We start from the raw sequence: 23,112 nt of genomic DNA on the forward strand, positions 1-23,112 counted from the left end.
ATAATTATAAAAAAAATTGTGCACGAGTCGTCGCGCCTATGGTAAAAAAAATTTGTGCCAATCGGACAAGTCGTTGCTCAGAAAACACGTTTAAGGAAATCATCGAGCAAAAAAGGCCCGAAATCGGAATAAGAATAATAACAAATGATAAAAAAATCTCAACAGAAACAATGGGGTGACAGCCTGTAAGGCTAATGGTCAGGTCAGGTCAGGTATGGGAGCATGTGCCAGAACAGCGCGTCGCTGCGTCCACTTTCCGCCGGTACTCCAGGGGCCTCCGTCTGGCCATCCCCCAGGCAGATGCCAGGCCCATCCCCATCTCCTTGAGATGATGGTCAACCTGTTGCAACCATGAGGCACGTGGTCGACCCACTGGCCTCCTCCACTCATGAGACTCCCTCGCTGAGAGAATCTGGTGAGCAGGATCAGAGTCAGGAAAACGAGCCACATGTCCATACAGCCGCAACTGACGCTCACGGACTATGCAGGTAACAAATCTCATCCGAGTCTCTCTCAGCAACCGCTCGTTGGACACAAAATCCGACCAGCGATAGCCAAGGATTCTCCGAAGAGACCTGGTACCAAAGGAATTAAGTCTCCGTCTCAGATCCTTGGTCAGAGTCCAAGTCTCGCACCCATAGAGCAAGACTGGAAGTACCAAGGACCTGAAGACTCGGACTTTCGTCCTCCCGCACAGGTACCGGCAGCGCCACACCCCATGATCCAGTGAATCCATGACTCCCCAGGCCCGACCCAGACGTCTATTGACCTCTGACTCGCAGCCAGCAGAGACATGAATATCACTGCCAAGGTAAGTGAATCTCTCCACGACCTCAACATCCTCACCACAAACAGACACAGACAGGACAGCAGCATCCAAGATGTCACCGAAAGCCTGGATCTTAGTTTTGACCCAAGAAACCCGTAATCCCAACGGCTCCGACTCCTCATTCAGCACCTCGAGGGCCCCCAAGAGGATGTCTAAAGTCTCCGCAAAGATGACTGCATCATCTGCAAAGTCAAGGTCCGAGATCTTGACATTCCCAAATGACGCACCGCAACTTGATCTCTCCGACATCCTCCCTAGAATCCAGTCCATACAAGTGCTGAAAAGTGTGGGGGCAAGTACACATCCCTGACGAACTCCAGTAACAACTGGAAATAAGTCAGAGATGGTACCACCACACTTCACAGCACTCTCAGTACCAGAGTAGAGTTCAGACATCAGATCGATCAGTTTTGGTGGCACCCCACGAAGACCAAGAATCCTCCAGAGGACGTCCCGATTCACTGAATCGAACGCTTTACAGAGATCAACATAGGCTGCAAGCAGCCCCTGCCGAAACTCTTGTCTGCGTTCGGTGAGGACACGAAGTGCAAGGATACGGTCAATCGTTGACCTCTTTGGTGTAAAGCCTGACTGCTCTGGACGCTGGTGCTCAAGCAGATGGTGGCGAACCCTATCGAGAATTATCCGAGCAAAGACCTTGCCCGGCACTGAGAGCAGCGTCACCCCTCGGTAGTTGTTGCAGTCTTGGCGATCACCCTTCCCTTTCCAGAGAGGGACAACAAGGCCCCTCTTCCAGTCAGTTGGGATGATGCCTGTGTTCCAGGCAGAGCACAAAACTGCATGCAACGACACGAGTGCAGCATTTCCACCAGCCTTGAGAAGTTCGGCATGGATGCCACAGATCCCTGGAGCTTTGCCCCGTTTCAACTGGTTCACCGCAGCCCGTGTTTCCACAAGCGTAGGTGGACCACAGTTGATTCGAGGGTCAGCAACAGGGATTCTAACACCCTTGACGTCCAACTCGACAGTTGGGGGATCAGCCTGGTACAACCGCTCAAAGTAACCAGCCCAGCGGGCCTTCACTTCAGACTCCTCTGTCAAGAGCCTACCACTCTCTGCTCGAACTGTAGTGCTCCGAGGGATGGGCTTGGATGAACGTAATGCGCGAATTCCCCTGTAAGCGGGACGAGAATCACCTGTCCACATGTGATGCTCCACCCCCTCACAGATTCCTCGCACATAGGCCTCCTTGTCCACCCTCAGTGCACGTACAGTTTTACGCCTCAGCTCCCTGAACAGCTCAGCTCTGCCATTCAGCCTGGCCCTGCGACTCTGGTCAATGGTATCCAGTGTCCCTTGAGAGACAAAATTCTTCTTTGCCCTGCGGTGAGCTCCAAGGCATCCACCGGCAACATCAAGGACGGTGGTCTTGAAGGCGCTCCACAACTCTTCAGGACCCCCCAAAGCACCCAGACCCCCAAGTGTCCACTCAGCCTGTTCGCAAACTCCTCAGCTACTCTCTCATCCCTGAGCTTGGCAACATCCAGCCTCGGCTGGGATGGTACCATTCTCCAGGATTTAAGGTGCAGCTTTAGAGTTGCTACAACAAGCCTGTGGTCAGTATTGAGGAACTGAGCACTCCGGTAGACCCTGCAGTTCTGGATCATCCTCCAACGACCGTCAATGAGGACATGGTCAATCTCCTTTGCCACACCACCAGCATTGGAATACCAAGTCCAGCGATGAGCTTGTGGGCGCTGAAACCATGAACCAGCCACCCTAAGTCCATGACTTCTTGCAAAGTCAAGGAACTTAGTGCTATTCTGGTTCATAGTTCCTGACCCATGGGGACCAACACACACCTCATAACCGTCCCTATCAGTTCCAGTCGATGCATTGAAATCCCCCAAGACTAGAAGTGTATCTCGTCTGGGGCACTGATCAACCACAGACTCGAGTGTGGCGTAGAATGCATCCTTCACGGTGAGATCACTCGCCTCAGTCGGAGCATAAACAGAGACCAGGGAAATGACACCTAAGGAGTGACGAATCCTTAATCTCATAATACGCTCGTTGACCGGTGTTACCTCAATTATCATTGGGGTCAGCTTATTGGACACAGCTACAGCAACTCCTTGGGCATGGTAACCATCAGAGCGACCAGACCAATAGTAGGTGTAACCACCCACCATTATCTCGCCGCAATCCGGTCTCCGAACCTCAGAGAGAGCTGCAATCCCGATGTCCAAACGCTTGAGCTCAGATGATAACAGAGACAGGTGATCATCCTCTCTTAGGGATAGGACATTCCAGGCACCCACCCGAAGGGACCGCCTCAGGTTAACCCAAGGAGACCGCCGTCTGGTGGACGACACCTCAGCACCACTCCGACACACTCTCCCGCAATCTGACCCAGGGATGTTACCCCGTGGTTTCCCTCCTATCAACGATTGGGGGTCCCGAAGGCTTTGCCCCAATCCCGTCATCCGGTGAGCTGCCCTGCGAAGGGAAGCTGCACAGGAGGTACTCCCACGGAGTGGGTTTTCAGATTTTTTTGCGTTTTTGCGTTTTGCGGAATGAAGGGTTTTACGGTGGCCGGAGTGCAAATCCTGCCACCAACCTCCTAATACCCTCATAAAATAATTATAATTTAAGTGGTGATTTAGTACTCGTTGTGGTTTAGTACTGCTGGAGGGGGGGGGGTCTAGTCAGGTCAGGTTCGATCTGTGACCTGCTACAGGTAGCATGTAAACCTGTACTAACCTGTTCCATGGTCGGGTTGTCGGCGACTAAACCGTCTCCCCCCACCAGGTTTTCTGGTGAGGAGGGTGTTTGGATATGGACACCCAGCAGGATTAAAAACAAAACCTGTCAAAGGGCGGAGGAGCTCCTTGTGAGCCAACGGCCATCCATATCTAGTGCCCAACTGTGTCTGCGGACGTCCTCCTGCAGTTGGGTTACTTCTTATTAGAAGGTTGGTGGCAGGATTTGCACTCCAGCCACCGTAAAACCCTTCAATCCGCAAAACGCAAAAACGCAAAAAAATCTGAAAACCCACTCCGTGGGAGTACCTCCTGTGCAGCTTCCCTTCGCAGGGCAGCTTACCGGATGACGGGATTGGGGCAAAGCCTTCGGGACCCCCAATCTTTGATAGGAGGGAAACCACGGGGTAACATCCCTGGGTCAGATTGCGGGAGAGTGTGTCGGAGTGGTGCTGAGGTGTCGTCCACCAGACGGCGGTCTCCTTGGGTTAACCTGAGGCGGTCCCTTCGGGTGGGTGCCTGGAATGTCCTATCCCTAAGAGAGGATGATCACCTGTCTCTGTTATCATCTGAGCTCAAGCGTTTGGACATCGGGATTGCAGCTCTCTCTGAGGTTCGGAGACCGGATTGCGGCGAGATAATGGTGGGTGGTTACACCTACTATTGGTCTGGTCGCTCTGATGGTTACCATACCCAAGGAGTTGCTGTAGCTGTGTCCAATAAACTGACCCCAATGATGATTGAGGTAACATCGGTCAACGAGCGTATTATGAGATTAAGGATTCGTCACTCCTTAGGTGTCATTTCCCTGGTCTCTATTTATGCTCCGACTGAGGCGAGTGATCTCACCGTGAAGGACACATTCTACGCCACACTCGAGTCTGTGGTTGATCAGTGCCCCAGACGAGATACACTTCTAGTCTTGGGGGATTTCAATGCATCGACTGGAACTGATAGGGATGGTTATGAGGTGTGTGTTGGTCCCCATGGGTCAGGAACTATGAACCAGAATAGCACCAAGTTCCTTGACTTTGCAAGAAGTCATGGAATTACGGTGGCTGGTTCATGGTTTCAGCGCCCACAAGCTCATCGCTGGACTTGGTATTCCAACGCTGGCGGTGTGGCAAAGGAGATTGACCATGTCCTCATTGACGGTCGTTGGAGGATGATCCAGAACTGCAGGGTCTACCGGAGTGCTCAGTTCCTCAATACTGACCACAGGCTTGTTGTAGCAACTCTAAAGCTGCACCTTAAATCCTGGAGAATGGTACCATCCCAGCCTAGGCTGGATGTTGCCAAGCTCAGGGATGAGAGAGTAGCTGAGGAGTTTGCGAACAGGCTGAGTGGACCACTTGGGGGGTCTGGGTGCTTTGGGGGGTCCTGAAGAGTTGTGGAGCACCTTCAAGACCACCGTCCTTGATGTTGCCGGTGGATGCCTTGGAGTTCACCGCAGGGCAAAGAAGAATTTTGTCTCTCAAGGGACACTGGATACCATTGACCAGAGTCGCAGGGCCAGGCTGAATGGCAGAGCTGAGCTGTTCAGGGAGCTGAGGCGTAAAACTGTACGTGCACTGAGGGTGGACAAGGAGGCCTATGTGCGAGGAATCTGAGAGGGGGTAGAGCATCACCTATGGACAGGTGATTCTCGTCCCGCTTACAGGGGAATTCGCGCATTACGTTCATCCAAGCCCATCCCTCGGAGCACTGCAGTTCGAGCAGAGAGTGGTAGGCTCTTGACAGAGGAGTCTGAAGTGAAGGCCCGCTGGGCCGGTTACTTTGAGCGGTTGTACCAGGCTGATCCCCCAGCTGTCGAGTTGGACGTCAAGGGTGTTACAATCCCTGTTGCTGACCCTCGAATCAACTTTGGTCCACCATCGCTTGTGGAAACACGGGCTGCGGTGAACCAGTTGAAACGGGGCAAAGCTCCAGGGATCTGTGGCATCCATGCCGAACTTCTCAAGGCTGGTGGAAATGCTGCACTCGTGTCGTTGCATGCAGTTTTGTGCTCTGCCTGGAACACAGGCATCATCCCAACTGACTGGAAGAGGGGCCTTGTTGTCCCTCTCTGGAAAGGGAAGGGTGATCGCCAAGACTGCAACAACTACCGAGGGGTGACGCTGCTCTCAGTGCCGGGCAAGGTCTTTGCTCGGATAATTCTTGATAGGGTTCGCCACCATCTGCTTGAGCACCAGCGTCCAGAGCAGTCAGGCTTTACACCAAAGAGGTCAACGATTGACCGTATCCTTGCCCTTCGTGTCCTCACCGAACGCAGACGAGAGTTTCGGCAGGGGCTGCTTGCAGCCTATGTTGATCTCTGTAAAGCGTTCGATTCAGTGAATCGGGATGTCCTCTGGAGGATTCTTGGTCTTCGTGGGGTGCCACCGAAACTGATCGATCTGATGTCTGAACTCTACTCTGGTACTGAGAGTGCTGTGAAGTGTGGTGGTACCATCTCTGACTTATTTCCAGTTGTTACTGGAGTTCGTCAGGGATGTGTACTTGCCCCCACACTTTTCAGCACTTGTATGGACTGGATTTTTGGGAGGATGTCGGAGAGATCAAGTTGCGGTGCATCGTTTGGCAATGTCAAGATCTCGGACCTTGATTTTGCAGATGATGCAGTCATCTTTGCGGAGACTTTAGACATCCTCTTGGAGGCCCTCGAGGTGCTGAATGAGGAGTCGGAGCCGTTGGGATTACGGATTTCTTGGGTCAAAACAAAGATCCAGGCTTTCGGTGACATCTTGGATGCTGCTGTCCTGTCTGTGTCTGTTTGTGGTGAGGATGTTGAGGTCGTGGATAGATTCACTTACCTTGGCAGTGATATTCATGTCTCCGCAGGTTGTGAGCCGGAGGTCAATAGACGTCTGGGTCGGGCCTGGGGAGTCATGGATTCACTGGATCATGGGGTGTGGCGCTGCCGGTACCTGTGCGGGAGGACGAAAGTCCGAGTCTTCAGGTCCTTGGTACTTCCAGTCTTGCTCTATGGGTGCGAGACTTGGACTTTGACCAAGGATCTGAGACGGAGACTTAATTCCTTTGGTACCAGGTCTCTTCGGAGAATCCTTGGCTATCGCTGGTCGGATTTTGTGTCCAACGAGCGGTTGCTGAGAGAGACTCGGATGAGATTTGTTACCTGCATAGTCCGTGAGCGTCAGCTGCGGCTGTATGGACATGTGGCTCGTTTTCCTGACGCTGATCCTGCTCACCAGATTCTCTCAGCGAGGGAGTCTCATAAGTGGAGGAGGCCAGTGGGCCGACCACGTGCCTCATGGTAGCAGCAGGTTGACCATCATCTCAAGGAGATGGGGATGGGCCTGGCATCTGCCTGGGGGATGGCCAGACGGAGGCCCCTGGAGTACCGGCGGAAAGTGGACGCAGCGACGCGCTGTTCTGGCACATGCTCCCATACCTGACCTGACCTGGGGGGGGGGGTCAAAGAACTCCTCTCGGGGGGGTCTCCACCCATGGCTTACTGACTTCCTCTACTCTCATAGCCAATGTGTGGCACTCGATGAAATCCTTCAACCTCCTCTCCCTGTCAAGGCTGGAATGCCCCAATGCAGTGTTCAGGGCCCAGTCCTATTCCTGATATTCATCAATGAACGCTCTGACTGTAAAATTATCTTAATCTCTTTGCTGAAGACCCCACCCTTTGTCATGACATCCTTCATCCTTCAGACAGGCAGGCTGCAGAGCCTCTTCCCTTTCTTCCAATGTTGAAAAAAAAAACTATCACGAACTGGTCAAATACTTGGAATATGTCTTTCAATCCTGACAAATCTCTCACTCTCACAATTTCTCTCCAAAACGACCACCTGTCAAACCCTCCTCTCTACTTTCTTAACAATCCTCTTGAGGAGGTTCAGTCATTCAAACTCCTGGGTTTCACCATCAGCCATGATCTTTCTTGGGTAAACCACATTTCAAAGTTGCCTCCAAAGCAAGCTGCCAACTGGGCATCCTCCATCATCCAAAGTCCTACCTTGGCACATCATTACTCCTATCCAACTACAAGGCCTTCAGGTCAATTCCCAGCTTGAAGGGAAGGGGTACTGCTCTTCCCTTTGGGCTGGGTCCCCTGCCTCCCATCTTGCTCAACATCATGCTATGGAAACCAAGGCCTTCAAGATCATTGAAATCTCCCGTGCTGAAGCTGGGTCTATGGGCTTATCACTTCCCCATCGCAGACAGGTCGGTGGTCTTTCTGTCTTCTGCCTCCTTTCTGGTTTTGTACCCTCTGCTCTTTCGCTCTTTCGGTTTATCCCCCAGGATTCTGCAGGCTTCAAGATCAACCTTTGCGGAGGCTTTCCATGTCATCTTGGATACTGCTATCTTGTCTGTACATAATTGTGGTGAGGATGTTGAGGTCAAGGAGAGATTGACTTACCTTGGCAGTGATGTTCACCTCTCCGCTGGCTGTAAGCCAGAGGTTAATAGATGTTGGGTCGGGCCTGGGGAGTCATGGATTCACTGGATCATGGGGTGTGGCACTGTCGGTACCTGTGCAGAAGGACGAAAGTCGGAGTCTTCAGGTCCTTGGTGTTTCCAGTCTTGCTCTACAGATGTGAGACTTGGACTCCAAACAGAGATCTGAGATGGAGACTTAATTTCTTTGGTACCAGGTTTCTTCAGAGAATCCTTGGCTATCGCTGGTCGGACTTTGTGTCCAACGAGCGGTTGCTGAGAGAGACTCAAATGAGATTTGTTACCAGCATAGTCTGTGAGCGTCAGCTGCGGCTGTGTGGACATGTGGCTTGTTTTCCTGACGCTGATCCTGCTCACCAGATTCTCTCAGCGAGGGAGCCTCGCGTGAGTGGAAGCGGCCAATGGGCCGACTATGTGTCTCGTGGTTGCAGCAGGTTGATCAGTATCTCAAGGAGATGAGGATGGGCCAGGAATCTGCCTGGGGGATGGCCAGAGGGAGGACACTGGAGTACTGGTGGAAAGTGGATGCAGCGACACACCTGACCTGACTACTCACCTCCAACCAGTTTTTTCCTCTTTTTTTTCCTGCCTGTAGAATCAACTTCCACATTCTCTTCAACTTCATTCTTCACTCCAGGTCTTCTAGGCAGCTGTTCACCGCCATCTCAGATCGTCCCCAATCCAAACCATGATCTTTTCTATCCTCGTTAGCCCCACCCAAATCCCTCCTCCCCCACCAAAAATTTCCAGTTTTTCTTCCTTGGAGTTTCCTTTCTCCATGCAAGCTTGTTTTGAATCCTGTTTTTGTCTGTTATATTGTGATCTGTTCAGTGTACTCACTATTCCACGAGCCTCGACTATGTATTCAAAGAAAAGGTGCAAAATTTTATCTATATGCTTTATTTAATCTCAACAATAATGAGCATTTTTGTGATAGCATTTTTAATCTCTTGTAAATATAAAATGATGTATTGGAAAAGATGGTTCTACCTTAAATTCATATCAAGAGCTTTATTTTGATTTGCCCAATGATTCCAGAAAAGCTCACGCTGAGTGACAGAAATCCTTCCTATTATATAATTCAAGGATCGGTGTGTGCTTGTGTGTGTGTGTGTGTGTGTGTGTTTGTCTGTCACGCTACTCCTGCTGCAGTTCTGGGCCAATGCCATCCAGATTTGCTACATAGAATCAGCATTACCCCAATTAGTGTCTTGGGGGGGGGGGGGTTGCATGTAACCCAGGTTATATATTTTTACCTATACAGAGCTCTCACTTGCCTATATACCTCCCAAATAAATGTATGTGTCATAAGAACGGGTTGCATGCTTGGAACAAGATCGCCTGTAGTGTGGGTACTCGGCTAATATAGTATAACACAAGATATTGGTACGAAAAACGTTTATAAAATAATTAATTATCTCAGTCCAACACAGGGAAATTACTTGGTGAGGTTAAATGATTTGTTGCAATATATTGTGAAATAAAATGGCTGATGTTTTCTGAAAATACAGAAATGTTGGTTATAATATTAGGTCAGACGCAAGTCAATGTCCCAATTCGAATTCGATTTTATAAACAACGGCATGTAGTTCACATGAGAATACAACCTTGCTGGTATAATTGGTCATTTTGAATAAATACTCAAGACTTACGTGAATTAAATCGGTCTCGTCTGGAAGAATATTATCTGCTTGGTGGGCATAATGAGACATGTGGAAGCAGTATTGTCAAAATAAATTTAAAATAATTTAAGAAGAGAAAATTAATTGATGGCTTCGTCATGATATATGGCAATCATGGTGTCTTTGATGAAGAGTAGGCGAGTTATCACCTTCTAAATTGCAGCCAAAATCACATTCCCTCAAACATCAGGCCTGACCTGCCAGATTGTGAAACTGTTTTTGGCCCAAGCCTTTAACCCCACAAGAAGGGGGGAATTAATGAGGATGTTAGAATAGTTATAATAATTATTGTGGTAGTCTATGCAGCCAAGATATTCAGAATCATAGTAATAACAATAATAATCATAACAACAACAATAAAAACAATAAACTCAGTGGACCCTGAATGCCAGTTATCGATGACATTCTCATTTGATTTCTGCTTGGTCTCATGATGACTCGTCAGAGATTTTAATCGTAGGGCCTATAACACTGCATACACGAGCCTGAAGCCATGAGTACAGACAAAGACCATGAGACAATGTCTCGAAACCAAAACATGTACTCCACCATTTCCTTACGGCCCTTTGTTCAAACCTGTCCTTCTGTGGAGCGAAATTTCTCATCAACCTCCATGAAAACTTGGACTCCATTCACGGGCAAGCATATTTATGCTGTTGTGTATCTTGTTCTTGTCAGTTATTCATCAATATGCAAAAGCGTGCACGTTAATCATGTTTAGCGCCACAGAGGGCTAACGCTATTTGCACAATCTGAATGCCGTTGCTCCTGGCAACGCAGCCATGCCATGTTTGGTTGCCACCCTCTGTTGGCAAGTTTAACCACTACCCTCCCCCCCACCATCCCAACCACTTCACCCTCCATCACTCCCTCTCCTCCACCCCAACACCCTTTTAGGTTCCAACTGCTGCAGTACCGTGAATGGGATTTGCAGTGTTCAATTAGTTTCTCAATATGTTGGGAAAACCTAAGTTAATAAGTTATAAGCAGCAGAAATAACCGAGAGTAGTCCTGACAGGACAATGCAGAGGAAGCACATTTACGATTGAGCTATCGAGTCTGGGTTCGACTCTCCGCGCAACTATAAAATCTAGGTGCTTCACATGTATGGCGAGGCATCAATGTGTGTGACTGCCCTGGTTTGGACGTTCAACTAACTGGATGTCCCGTCTGCTGGCATCAGTTAGTGGATGTTAAAGATCTCACGGTGTCTTTAGCGAAGAGGAAGTGAGTTATTTTTAAAATCATGAAAAATTAAAAATTACTGCCATCTTCATTCGAACGTCAGACCTGACCAGCCGGTTCATAAAAGGCTTGGAACATAAACATTCCCTGACTGACCACATAAGGAAGTAGGAATATATGAGAGCATTAAAGTAGTGGTAGTAGTAGTAGTAGTAGTAGTAGTAGTAGTAGTAGTAGTAGTAGTAGTAGTAGTAGTAGTAGTAGTAGTAGTAGTAGTAGTAGTAGTAGTAGTAGTAGTAGTAGTAGTAGTAGTAGTAGTGAAAAAATTCTGATCAATATGTGAAGTATGTAGAAAACAAATGACATTATAAACCACCATGGTATAGTCTTGTACACCAATTTTCCTAATAGCTACACTTCTCCCTCCGTCCTATTCCAAAATATGTTATAAATGTGTGCGCAACTAAACCTGCCAGATGATGTACTGGGAATTGGTCTTCGTAGTCCTCCTCCTCCACCTCCGCAATAATAGGGTGCCCCATCGCCTCCATCCCCATACCCGAGTCCTCCTCCCGAGACAACTGGGGCTAGGGGGTGGAATCAAGAATGTGGTTTGAGGAAAAGAGAGAAGGAAGTGAAACAGGAAAAAGGATTGGATTACCCCAATGACAGATATCGTTCCTGTTACGAGCTCAACTTGCAAGCACAACTTTCATTCTTGAATGAAATTTAACTGATAAACCAGAACTAATACAAAGGCAAAGACAGAGGCAAACAAAGAAGTATTTGTGTTTAAAAAAAAAAAAAAATATATATATATATATATATATATATATATATACATATATACATACATACATACATACATACATACATACATACATATCGCAGAACACCAAGTAAAGGGAAGCATGCAATATTCTTGAGAGATTCAAAAGTTTACAGTAATACACAACATCGGAAACTATTTTTGTTTTGACAACCTAATTTGATGAAGTTGTGCTGCTCAATAAAAAAAAAAGTTTACTGGCCTTGCATTCTCTATATCATGAGGGAACCTACGAGGGGTGTTCGAGGCGTTCGAAGAATGAGATACTCAAATAGCCCATAAAGAAACACAAAATATTTATTTATTTTTAAATATATATATACAGATAATATAAATATATAAATAAATATATATATATATATATGTAAATATAAACATAATTTAAAAAAAAAAAAAAACACGTATTACTCTCGCTGAAGGAGAGGGTATTGTGTTTGGGTCAGTTTGTCTGTCTGTCTATCCACATAGAACTTTCCTGTTTTTCTCTGCATCTGCTTGTCAGATTGAGACTAAATTTTCACCAGAGGTGTGACTACTCATGTGGAATTTTGTAATCATCATTATGACGTCATAGGTCACGTTGTGTGGCAGCCATGTTGGAAAAACAGAAAAACTTCAGACCACTATTTCTGAAACCGCACTAAGGAAAAAATTTAAACTTGGTACATGGCAAGTACTCCTCACGGGGAACAAGTGTGATTTTTTGGCGACGTCATAGGTGCCTTCGTTATAACGTCATAATTGCATATGTAGAACGCTACATCTGATCAGTATGAAAAATTTTGAGGGCCATCACGGGATAAAATTGTCCACTGCAAAAAAAAATTGATGACGTCATCGGTCACGTGATTCGGCAGCCATATTGTTTAAAAAAAAACTTCAAAATCTTCCTTTGAAGTGGCTGAACAGATCGAGGTGAAACTTTGTAAGTATAACCGCCTATCCATGAGGAACAAAAAGTTCACACATATGATGTCATCGGTCACATGCTTTGGCAGCCATATTGAATTCACCCTAAAACCTATAAAAATCTTCTTCTCCAGAACGGCTGGACAGAACAAGAGGAAACTTCACACAAATGTTCCCCAAGCCATGGGCGTACAAGTTTGTTCAGGAATAATTGATAGGTCACATAGATTGACAGCAATCTAGGATTGAAGGAAAATATTAAATAACGTTTCTCTGGAACCACTTAATAAATCGACGTAAAACTTCACATTTATGATGTAGTTGTGATGGGGAATACATGTTTAAATTTCAACTTCTTCGGGCGTTTGGTCCGACAACCAGAATTTTTTAATTTTTTTAATATGGGTGCTTTTTCTTTCTTTTTTTTTGAATAAGGCTCACTTGGCTGTGCCTGGATGGCTTTGAGGGTGGAGATGCAGCAGCTGAAATGTGAATCCTATCCAAGTTCCTCCTGATGACTTCTTTGCTTTTGTTTGGGTTCCTTTTGATTACTCCAATGCAGTACTGTACCTGTTTGGTTTTCCATTTGATTTGAATTGAATATATTTTTCATCCATTCTAAATTCAATTGAATAATCCGTATTAATAAAAGGCAATGGGTGTGTTGTTGTTGTTTATTATCTCCATATGTGGGTTCCAGAAAGTGGAACGGAGCCCTCCCAGTTCTCAAAGTATCCACCTCTGTATGAGTTTATGTTTGTGTAAGTGCATGCACATGTGTGTATGTGCAACTTGCTGTAGTCTGCTATCTCCACATGTGGGTGGGTTTCAGGAGGTGAAACATAGACCTACCACGTCTCAAAGTATCCACCTCCGTGTGTGTGTGTGTGTGTGTGTGTGTGTGTGTGTGTGTGTGTGTGTGTGTGTGTGTGTGTGTGTGTGTGTGTGTGTGTGTGTGTGTGTGTGTGTGTGGTATCTACACATGTGGGTTTCAGAATGTGGAATGGAGTCCTCCCAGGGTGGGCTTAAAGTATCTACCTTCATTTTAGTAAGGGGTCACGATTTATGGTCCAAGCTGTGAAGTTTTCTACTCTCAAAGTTTTGTGCTGAGGGCTCTCTTCAGGATCGTCGCTGAGCCCCGGACGGCTTCCAACTGCAGTTAATTTATAGTAATATTACCAGGGATAGTTTTTAATATATCTGCGAGGTTCTTTGTCATCATTCCCATAGCTCCAATAATTATATATCGTTGGTTTAACTTTGGCATTCTTCAGCTTCCATGATCTTTTCAGGTTCATTCTTGAGGTCTTGGTATTTTGTCATTTTCTTGATTTCTACATTGTTAATCCAAAATCACTGGTATTGACACTTCAATGAGCAATGCCTTCTTCTCTCTTTTTGCACCTCAGTATGATATCTGGTTGCAATGCTTTGTTTTCGATGTTCATGCTCGATGCGATCATAAGGTCTTACGTGAGTGGTACTTCCATGTTTTCAGTCCTCGCTTTTGTTTAATGTTCCCACAAATTTTCTGGAACTGGGATATCAAAGATTTTGCAGATGTGCCTGTGGTTAACATTACAAACTCTGTTGTGTCGGTGTGTGTACAGCTGTTCTGACATGAGGTTTTTAAAATTTTATTTGTGTTCGGTCATTAAGCATAACATATCATTCTCTTTGCTTGCACCACCTCCACCCCTCACCCATCCCTCTTTTTTTTTTCTCCACCAACCCCCCCCCTGCTCTGTCCCCTCCTTGCTCCCCTCTGAATAAAATGCAACACTCTCCTCCCACACCTCTGTCGCTCTCTTGCTGTCAGACAGACAGACTGTCTGTCTGTGTATGTGTCTGTCTCTGTCTCTCTCTCTCTCTCTCCCTCTCTTTCGCACCCCTCCCTCCCGCAGTGTATAGCAACGTTTCGTGAGGCATCACTCTTACCACCTCCACCCCACCTTCCTCGCTCTTCCCTCCTTCCTAGCTTCTCCTTCTTCACCCACTCCTCGCCTTCCTTCCCTCCTCTCCCCTCCACTCCGTCCTCTCTGCTTCCCCTCTCTCCTTTCCCTCCCCCCTCTCTCTCTCCCTCTGTCTTTATCCACCCCCTCCCCTTCACAACCCCCCATCAGCGAAGCAATGGGTTGTATTTGCTTGTGAATAATAATAAAAAAAACGTCATGGGTCAGGGTCAGGTGTCCGATCAAAGCGGGGTTGCAAAGCAAGATGTCTTGGTACCCAGTCATCACTGCCAGCAGTTATAATGTGGCAGTTCGAATTATGTCTCATTAATTACGTAACACACCAGTACACAAACGCCACACAAAATACACCACACAAAAGAAGTCCTGGCGGGGGTCTGCAACCACTGATTGCTGCTTTTCTTGTTTATTTATTTAAATTCGTTTTTCGAAAGAGAAAATACAAAAAATATATAAATTGGCGTTTCTCGGATTATGATGTTGTGTATCTCGTTCAAAGAATAATGTGAACACAGCACCTTTATCTAGACTTGATGGAATATGATAAACATAACAGAAAACATAATACAAGGCTAAATTAGATATATTTCGTTTGACACTGCTCTCCAGGTGTGTTGCGAGTAAGGTGGCGCTGCATTTTGGAGTATGCAATCTTGACGTCCTATCCGCTTGAACTCACACTTGTTGATGTAAAATATCTCATGCTTTTGGGCCAAATTCCCAATTCGTCAGATGGGTGGAATGTGGCTTGACCACCTTTGTTAGTTTATAATGGCAAGGTCAACTGATGAGGCTTCTTGAGTCATGAACATTGAATGGGTGGGTGGTCAAATCAAAAGTCACCTGAACTATAATTAACGAGTGGGATAATGGATTATAAGTAACGACAGCAACTAGGGCGCTGGTCTGTCAACGCAGATGTCGGGGGTGTTAATCTTAGGGTCAAGAACTTAGAAGCTTGGGATATGATAATATGACACAGAACATTACATTACAGTAAAAGAAAGCCTAAAGTTGAGGAACAAGGGATAATAATGACCCGTTAACCACATTTCTAATTCCAACCTGCTCTGGGTTATATCTTTCAATGTTGATTTATCTGCAAGGTCACTGTCATGATCGATTAGATACAAAAATTGCAATGTCATCAAGCGTCCAAAGATACTGTACGTATATTCAAAAGTATTTTCTATGGCAGTGAATTCCTTGGGGTTGATATTTTCTCAAAGGGTTCATACGAGCCTCATACTCTCCGAAATATGATGTCTTTTTATGGGGACCGTAATAACATTTCACATAAATGGGATGTGCTCAATATTCCCTTGCAGAGTCCAGAACAAGAGGCAGAAAGAAAATGAGAAAGAAAGAGGATAGAGAAAAGGAATTAACAACTCACTCCGGGAAACCCTCACTATCTCGTTGACTCCAAACACACCAGATGAGATGAAACTTTCTTGAAAAATGGGAAGACTACCTAAGGAATGAAGATTCAGGTTAGAACAATGAGTCTGTAAAAAATGGACATGTCATAATAAAAGTATTGTTTGGTCGTTCATCAAGACTGTCATTGTAATTATTGTCCGGTGGAGCAAACACAAAGTGGACTCATGAAATGTCACTGAGCAGGACAGGAAATGCCAATAGAAAGGCAAAGTGATGCAGTTTCCTCCACAAGTACACTCCTCAAAAATAACTAATAATGTATTTTTATATATCATTAAGAAAAAAAACAACAACCATAGTCGGTGACGCAATGGTTAGAGTGTCAAATATGAGCCTAGGAGGTTGCGGATCAAACTTGGGTCGAGTCATACCATTGACTAAAATGGTACGTGCTTCCTTGCTTAAGGCTCAACACTGAAAAAGGACAAAACACAGAAACACGACCATAGTTTAGCAGCACCAATGCAGGCTTTCATGGTCCTAATGGCCTCCTCCTGCATTGAAGTTCCTAGTGAGGTTACCACATATGTGCTGGGAGCATGTTAGAATTGCGGAGGGGGGGGGGGGAGGAAGAATGCAAAAATGAGTGTACGGTGTGTGTGTGTCTGTGTATATATACCGGGGGCTGCAAAAGTAGGTATACAGTAAGGAGTGGACCAGTATATCATTACTGTATACCTACTTTTGCAGCCCCCTGTATATCAGATAATGTGCGACTCCAAATTGAGAGGCGAAAGCATCAGAACCATGTCCCATACAGCTCTTGCTGCATGGTACTGGGAGTGATGAAGGCCCAGTCACACTTTGACGTTTTAGCCAGCTTATGCCGATTTTTGAAAAATTTGTCTAAAACGCTGGTACACGTCGAATACGTTATGGGTAAGTTTTGGAAACATTGAAAGCACACTGAAAAACACTGCCATACGTCATAGTACGCTTGCTTTCATCGTTGTACTTTGCGGTTGTCCTCAAATTTTAGCAAGCTTGAAATTTTACGACTTATGCCAGCGTATGACTCACAAGTTCCGCAACGCTGGCCAGAAGTTGTAGGCACGTTATGCGATCATTGACACACGTTAATTGTAAGTTAATCATAAGTCGAAACACGTCGAGGTAATGTTTAGCGTACCCGAAACTTATTTCTAACCTATGAGTAACGTGTTGTACGCACGTTACGCGATCGTTGACACACGTCGACACACGTTACTTGTAAGGTACTCATAAGTCGAAACGCGTCAAGGTAATGGTTAGCGTCAGTGTTCCAGACTCGCTGGTTTTTTTATTTTTTTTATTTTTTTTTCTTCAGTATGACAGTCATGTTGACACTTCGATTTCTAGTGCGGTTATGATTTAAATCGTTGAGCGACAGCCTATTAATTATATTATATTATAACCGCACTAGAAATCGAAGTGTCAACATCACCGTCATACCGAAGAAAAACAAAACAAAAAAAAACAGGGAGTCTGGAACACTGACGCTAACCATTACATTGACGTGTTTCGACTTATGAGTAATGTACAAGTAACGTGTGTCGACGTGTGTCAACGATCGCATATCGTGCGTACAACTTATTCCCATACCATCGCATGCGGAATGTGTGAGGCATACGGCAAGTATGTCGTAAAATGTTTAACACGTTTAAAAGTACAAGACGTACTCCACTTACTACGACGTATGATAGCGTACTATAGCGTTCTATTCACGTATACCAAACTTACCCATACCGTATTCGACGTGCACCAGCGTTTTAGACGCATTTTTCAGAGGTCCGCATACGCTGGAAAGATCGCCAAGGTGTGACTGCGATGTTGACACTTCCATTTCTCCGGCGGTTATGATTTGAATCGTTGTGCGGCAGCCTTTTAATAGGCTACGCCATGTGATCGTCGGCGATACGTGCAGCGCGCTATGCATAAGTTAGACTATCATTGGGCATAGGTTGTGAACGCCGACAACACGCTAAGCATTCGTTGGTATAAGTTATCTATAAGACAACGAAATGTTCTGTGTCCATTACTAATATGTTATGCATGCGACCAACTCGTCATGAATACGTCCGAATCTTTAAAAAAAAAACATCAAAAATTCAGCGTAAGCCAGCGTTTTATATACATTTTGATACGTTGCCATTGCTGGCTAAAACGTCAAGGTGTGACTGGGCCTTAAGTGCCGCCTGCGGTGGGATGCAAGTGATGATAATTAATGTCATTCTCCGACCTGAGACGAACGTTGTGACATCACCACCACAATTACATCTTTGTAATTAGCGCTGCGAGATAGCTCTTCCATGAGGCGCAGACAGGACATACGTCGGAGTGGTGACGTCACATAGCCGACTCATGTCGGAGCATGACAATAATTATTATTATATACAGTAAACCCTCCAATATCATGGGTGCTGCTATCGTGGGTGTACACCAATCATGGGAAACCGATTGCATTCAGATTCTGTTATTGCGGTATTTCATTTCGGCCAATTGCAGTTGTTGCGCTAAAATGAGTAATTGTTTGCATCCGCCTATATGATTACCTCTCATGACGAGCCTTTTCTTGTTTCTTGCATACCGTTAATTGTAGTTATCAGGCCACGATACACAGGAACGAAGCTAAGTATAATCATGAATTGTCATCAAACAGGAAATGACATACAGAGATATTGGAGGGTTTACTGTATATCACAATTACCATATATACATATTGTTGCAGCCGCGGGTCCAATCCGGTTGCCCAGTTCGAGTCATGTGGGTCACGTCAAAGTGACCACAATCACCAGCGAAGTCTACGCCCCTGAGCAAGTTCCCAGGCCTATTTGCCATGTTACACTGCTCAAGAGACCACATAATTAACTGGCTGCTATGCTGATAGACACTTGTGCCTCATCAATTTGACTGAACAAACCATGAAATCATGCGGCGCAGTCTAAAGCGGTTTGAACTCCACCCCAACTACCTTGCATATAGCCTAAACCACCAAACGAAGCAGCCGGGAAAAGCATAATTCACCCCGAGACCAGGTATATTTGATGAGCAAATGGCATGGGGGAGGGAAACAAGAATGAAGCAACGTACAAAAATAAATGATGCAGCCAATTATAAAAAAAAAACCTTCGCACCCAAGATGCCAATGAATGAACGGGATTCCTTAATTATTTACCTTAAAGAACTTTCAGACATGCAACAAGAGATCAAGATAGGGAAATTCACAAGACAATGAAGTTTCTCGGGCAAACCCGAGACAGAGCCTGGCAAGTTGTTCCAGTCATGGCGGTGGTCTGGACGATTGTCTAGTGCCGCTGTCCGAGGAGAAAGAGGGAGACACAGCTCGTTTCGCGAGGCATGACGGAGCCATTTTCTCACACAAGTTTTGGTGCAGCGAGCAGTGCCAGGAACAAAACAAACTCTTCTTCTTTCCCTCTGTGCATCTGCTTTTTATAACTTCGGGCAAGTATGTCTTCGCTGAGACCCACACCACTCCCCTCTCACTTGCCCCACTCAACTGCCAATGACTGCACTCACTCATTGTCCCACCGGACCTCACACTGCAAGGCCGAGTGAGCATTTTAAAGAGGAACTGAAACGCTCAGACCACCTCAACGTTAATCTATACCTTGACACCCTACAAAATAGATATAATGCATCTTTTTCCAATTTCTGAATTAGAAAGTTGGTAAATTGGCGATTAAAAGTCGAAATCTTCTTCTTCAGATGAGCCGTGACGTCACACATGGAAGTTGACCACCAGATCCATACTGTGTATGGGTTACATCGCCCTACGATTTAACTCAAACGGCGAATAATTTTGGATTTTATACAAATATGCCGAGTCGATGTGTGCTTGGTGGTTGTAGTAATACAATCCAAGATGGTTTCATGCTATACCAATGGCCGAAAGACCCTAAGTTTGCCAAAAATTTGGCGAGGTTTGTCCAAAATAACCGAGCCTGGATCGGGCCTACAAAATGTTCGGTTTTGTGCATGGAACATGTTACAGAGAATGTTATGAAACAACAGAGATTCCTATATCTTGTGGTTATCCACCATAATTGAGAGAGGATGCAATCCTTATGATTAAGTGGAAGAAACAGCTGTCGCTCAAAACTGTAACACCATCTCTACCGAGCTGGCAGTACATGTACTTGTACATGGATGATTTGAGCGGTGAATCAAACACATGTTACCATCGCCTGGCAATTACCACAAGAGCACCTGAAAATAATTATCTATTATCAACACTAACTTCTTTAAATCAAATATCAAATGAGCCACTGTCCATATATAGTGGAGAGAAAGTAAATATGTATCATCATCTACTCCTCAACAAGCATGCTAAAACTTTCAGGTTACCCCCCCCCCCCCCCGAGCAAGTTCCCAGGCCTATTTGCCATTATACACTACTTGTGGGGCCACGGAATTAACTGGGTGCTACACTGATAGATACCTGTGTCTCATCAATTCGACTGAGCAAATCGTGAGGTCACGTGGCGTAGTCTAAAGTGATTTGGACCACACCCCAACTACCCTGAAACCAGCCTAAGTCACCAAACAAAGCAGCCAGGACAAGTGGAATTCCCCCCCCCCCACCCCGAGACCATGTATATTTAAAAAGATCAAATAGGACGGAGGGAGGAAATAAGAATGAAGCAATGCACAAACACAAATTATGCAACCAACAATAAAATAACCCCTTAACCCCTATAGTACAGCGGATAAGCACAATAATTGTGCGTTTTATGAGAAAAGCATGAATTTTCTGATATAGTTAGCGAGTACCATAAGGTTTATTTTCAGATGTGCAGGGAAGTCAGATTTGACCTCTGAGGACCGTGAGAGGTCAAATCCAAGATGGCCACCAGTCCACCGGGTCGAATGTTCAAAAGCGTTTAATTTTGGAACTAAACAGTGCAAAAAAACATTTAAGGTGTCATTTCCAACTAAGTTTAGAATGGCCATTCGTTTGGTGATACTTTTGAGATCGCCAGGCACCAAGGAAATGCATTTCGATCAACGTCATGATCAAATTACGTTAAAAGCTTTTGGACATTCTTTTGGTAAAGACAATGGATTGGACCTATGCAATATAGCGAAACTTCGCTTCCATTTTGACACTATAAGGATAATAATACAAAAAAATTAACAGAATAGTCCCATGCTGCGTCTATTTAATACTTTATTAATAGCAATGATGATGATGGTAATGGTAGTGATAAAAATCTAACAGCCTCCAGAACAGAAGCACAGTGCAGTGCACTTGAGCGCAGCTTTGGCGCACTTGCACCGTCCAGCGTTTCTCACAGCGACAGCGGATCAATTCATGGCACGATTTTGATGCTTCGGGGAGAGTGGTCCAAAGCGGCTGCCACCCAGTTGTTTCCTTTGTCCAGCCCCAGTCAGATGGCTCTGGCATCTCTGGATCCAGGACCAATGGCTGGTTCCAACAGTTGGCCTGGTAGCAAGTGCACTTGATGTGCTCTTTGAGTGCTGCCTGGGTTGGAGGAATGTTCTCTAGAGTTTTAGACTTCTGTGTGAAGACCTGTTTCCTGGCATGATTCACTTCCGTGCTCTCACTGGTTCGGTCATACATTAGCACCACGAATCGCTCTAGCAGTAACATTGATCCTTCACCGACCTCACTTGGCATGCATAGGAGTTCATTGAAAGCATCATTCACCTCTGGGAAAGACTTCCAAGTTTCCCAGGCAGTCTTCTTTCCTCTGCCAGCGAATGCAGATACAGTGTCACACCCGGTGAAAGCGTGAAGGACTGGGAGAGTCAGACACTGTGTTGGATTCATTGTGGCAACCATTTCGTGAACAGCTATGTAACGAAAGCTTGACCCGACACCAAAGGCAACCCACAGCTCATTAGGAGCTGTCTTGCTGAATGAAGCTACAACCAGTACTACCACATCAGTGTCAACGGTACATATGGTCACCTTCTTACACCCCTTTTGCACAGCATCTGCCACATGCAGAAGTAGACGAGTGTCGGCCTCCTCCTGGGAACATGGGGCAAGGCAGGCCAAGTATGACTCAGCTGGAGAGCAAAGGACTCCACTTCCATCTGTTGCATACAGTTCCTTGCCCTCTGCTAGAGGAAGATGAACAACTACACGTGACAGGAAAGCAAACAATTCGGTTTTGTTATCATCGCATCAAAGGAGGTCCTTCCAGTTCTTTGGCATCACAGGAGAAGGAGCCACTCTTTTCCTGGTGCCCCTTCCCCTCTTCTTAGATACATGTCAATATCCAGGATTTCTTTATTGGTAAGGGTCAACAAAACATAGAACTCTACAGATAATGCATCTATACCCAGCTAGTCTAAGCATGGATATACACAATACATAACTGCGCCACATACGCCTCAAGCACACCCTCTGAGGGGCTAAATAACTAAATTCGCCACAATGACACCACTCTGTATTCATTTGCAAATTTCAACTGATTGCTTATTTTTTCATAAATTTTTACCTTGACCTTGACCTAAATTCATTTCCTTGAATTCTGACATTCTCAAAGGTATCACCAAATGAATGGGCATCCCCAATTTAGTTAAAAATGACACCGTAAATGTTTTTCTGCGCAGTCTGGTTCCAAAATTAAGGACGTTTGAACATTAGACCCGGGTGACTAGTGGCCATCTTGGATTTGACCTCTCACTGTCCCCTCAGAGGTCAAATCTGACTTCCCTCCACATCCGAAAATAAACATTATGGTATGACCTTACTATGCTAGAAATTTCATGCTTTTCTCATAAAATGCATAATTTGTTAAAATACTAGTGCATGCCCGTAGGTACGTGCCTGTACGTGCATGGTCGTACGTGCGTGGCCATACGTGCGTGGCTGTACGTGCAAAAAAAAAAAAAAAAATTTCAAACCACGTGCCAGAAACAACAACCACACAGGCTGTTCCTTCGCTCTTGCGTGCCCGAACGTGCGTGGCCATACGTGGAAAAAAAACAAACAAAAAAAAACTTTCAAACCGCGTACCAGAAACAACCACACAGGCCGTTCCTTCGCTCTTGCATGCCCGTACATGCGTGCCCGTACGTGCGTGCCCGTATTTGCGTGGCCATACGTGCAAAAAAAAGAAAAAGAAAAGAAAAGAATAAT

General features: G+C 45.6%; 1 protein-coding gene across 10 annotated transcripts in view; it reads right to left on the minus strand.

Moving 5' to 3' along the window:
- The window catches only part of LOC147025186 (nuclear factor 1 A-type-like), a 265,419-nt gene that overhangs the window by 87,983 nt on the left and 154,324 nt on the right, over positions 1-23,112 (minus strand). For 8 of the 10 annotated variants that reach the window (XR_015059376.1, XM_085885868.1, XM_085885869.1 and 5 more), the window contains exons 4-5: positions 15,955-16,032; positions 11,317-11,434 (exon numbers count right to left, since the gene is read on the minus strand). Coding sequence is in view for 9 of the 10 variants with exons in the window: in XM_085885868.1 (XP_085741994.1) it covers positions 11,317-11,434; positions 15,955-16,032 (196 nt within the window). In the remaining variant the exon portion in view is untranslated. The remainder of the gene's footprint in view (positions 1-11,316; positions 11,435-15,954; positions 16,033-23,112) is intronic. The other 2 variants (XM_085885866.1, XM_085885870.1) reach the window with 1 other exon arrangement.

The sequence above is a fragment of the Eptatretus burgeri genome, chromosome 6 (genome assembly GCF_056783735.1).
Source record: "Eptatretus burgeri isolate ZD-2024b chromosome 6, Ebu_testis_v1, whole genome shotgun sequence".
NCBI lineage: Eukaryota > Metazoa > Chordata > Myxini > Myxiniformes > Myxinidae > Eptatretus > Eptatretus burgeri.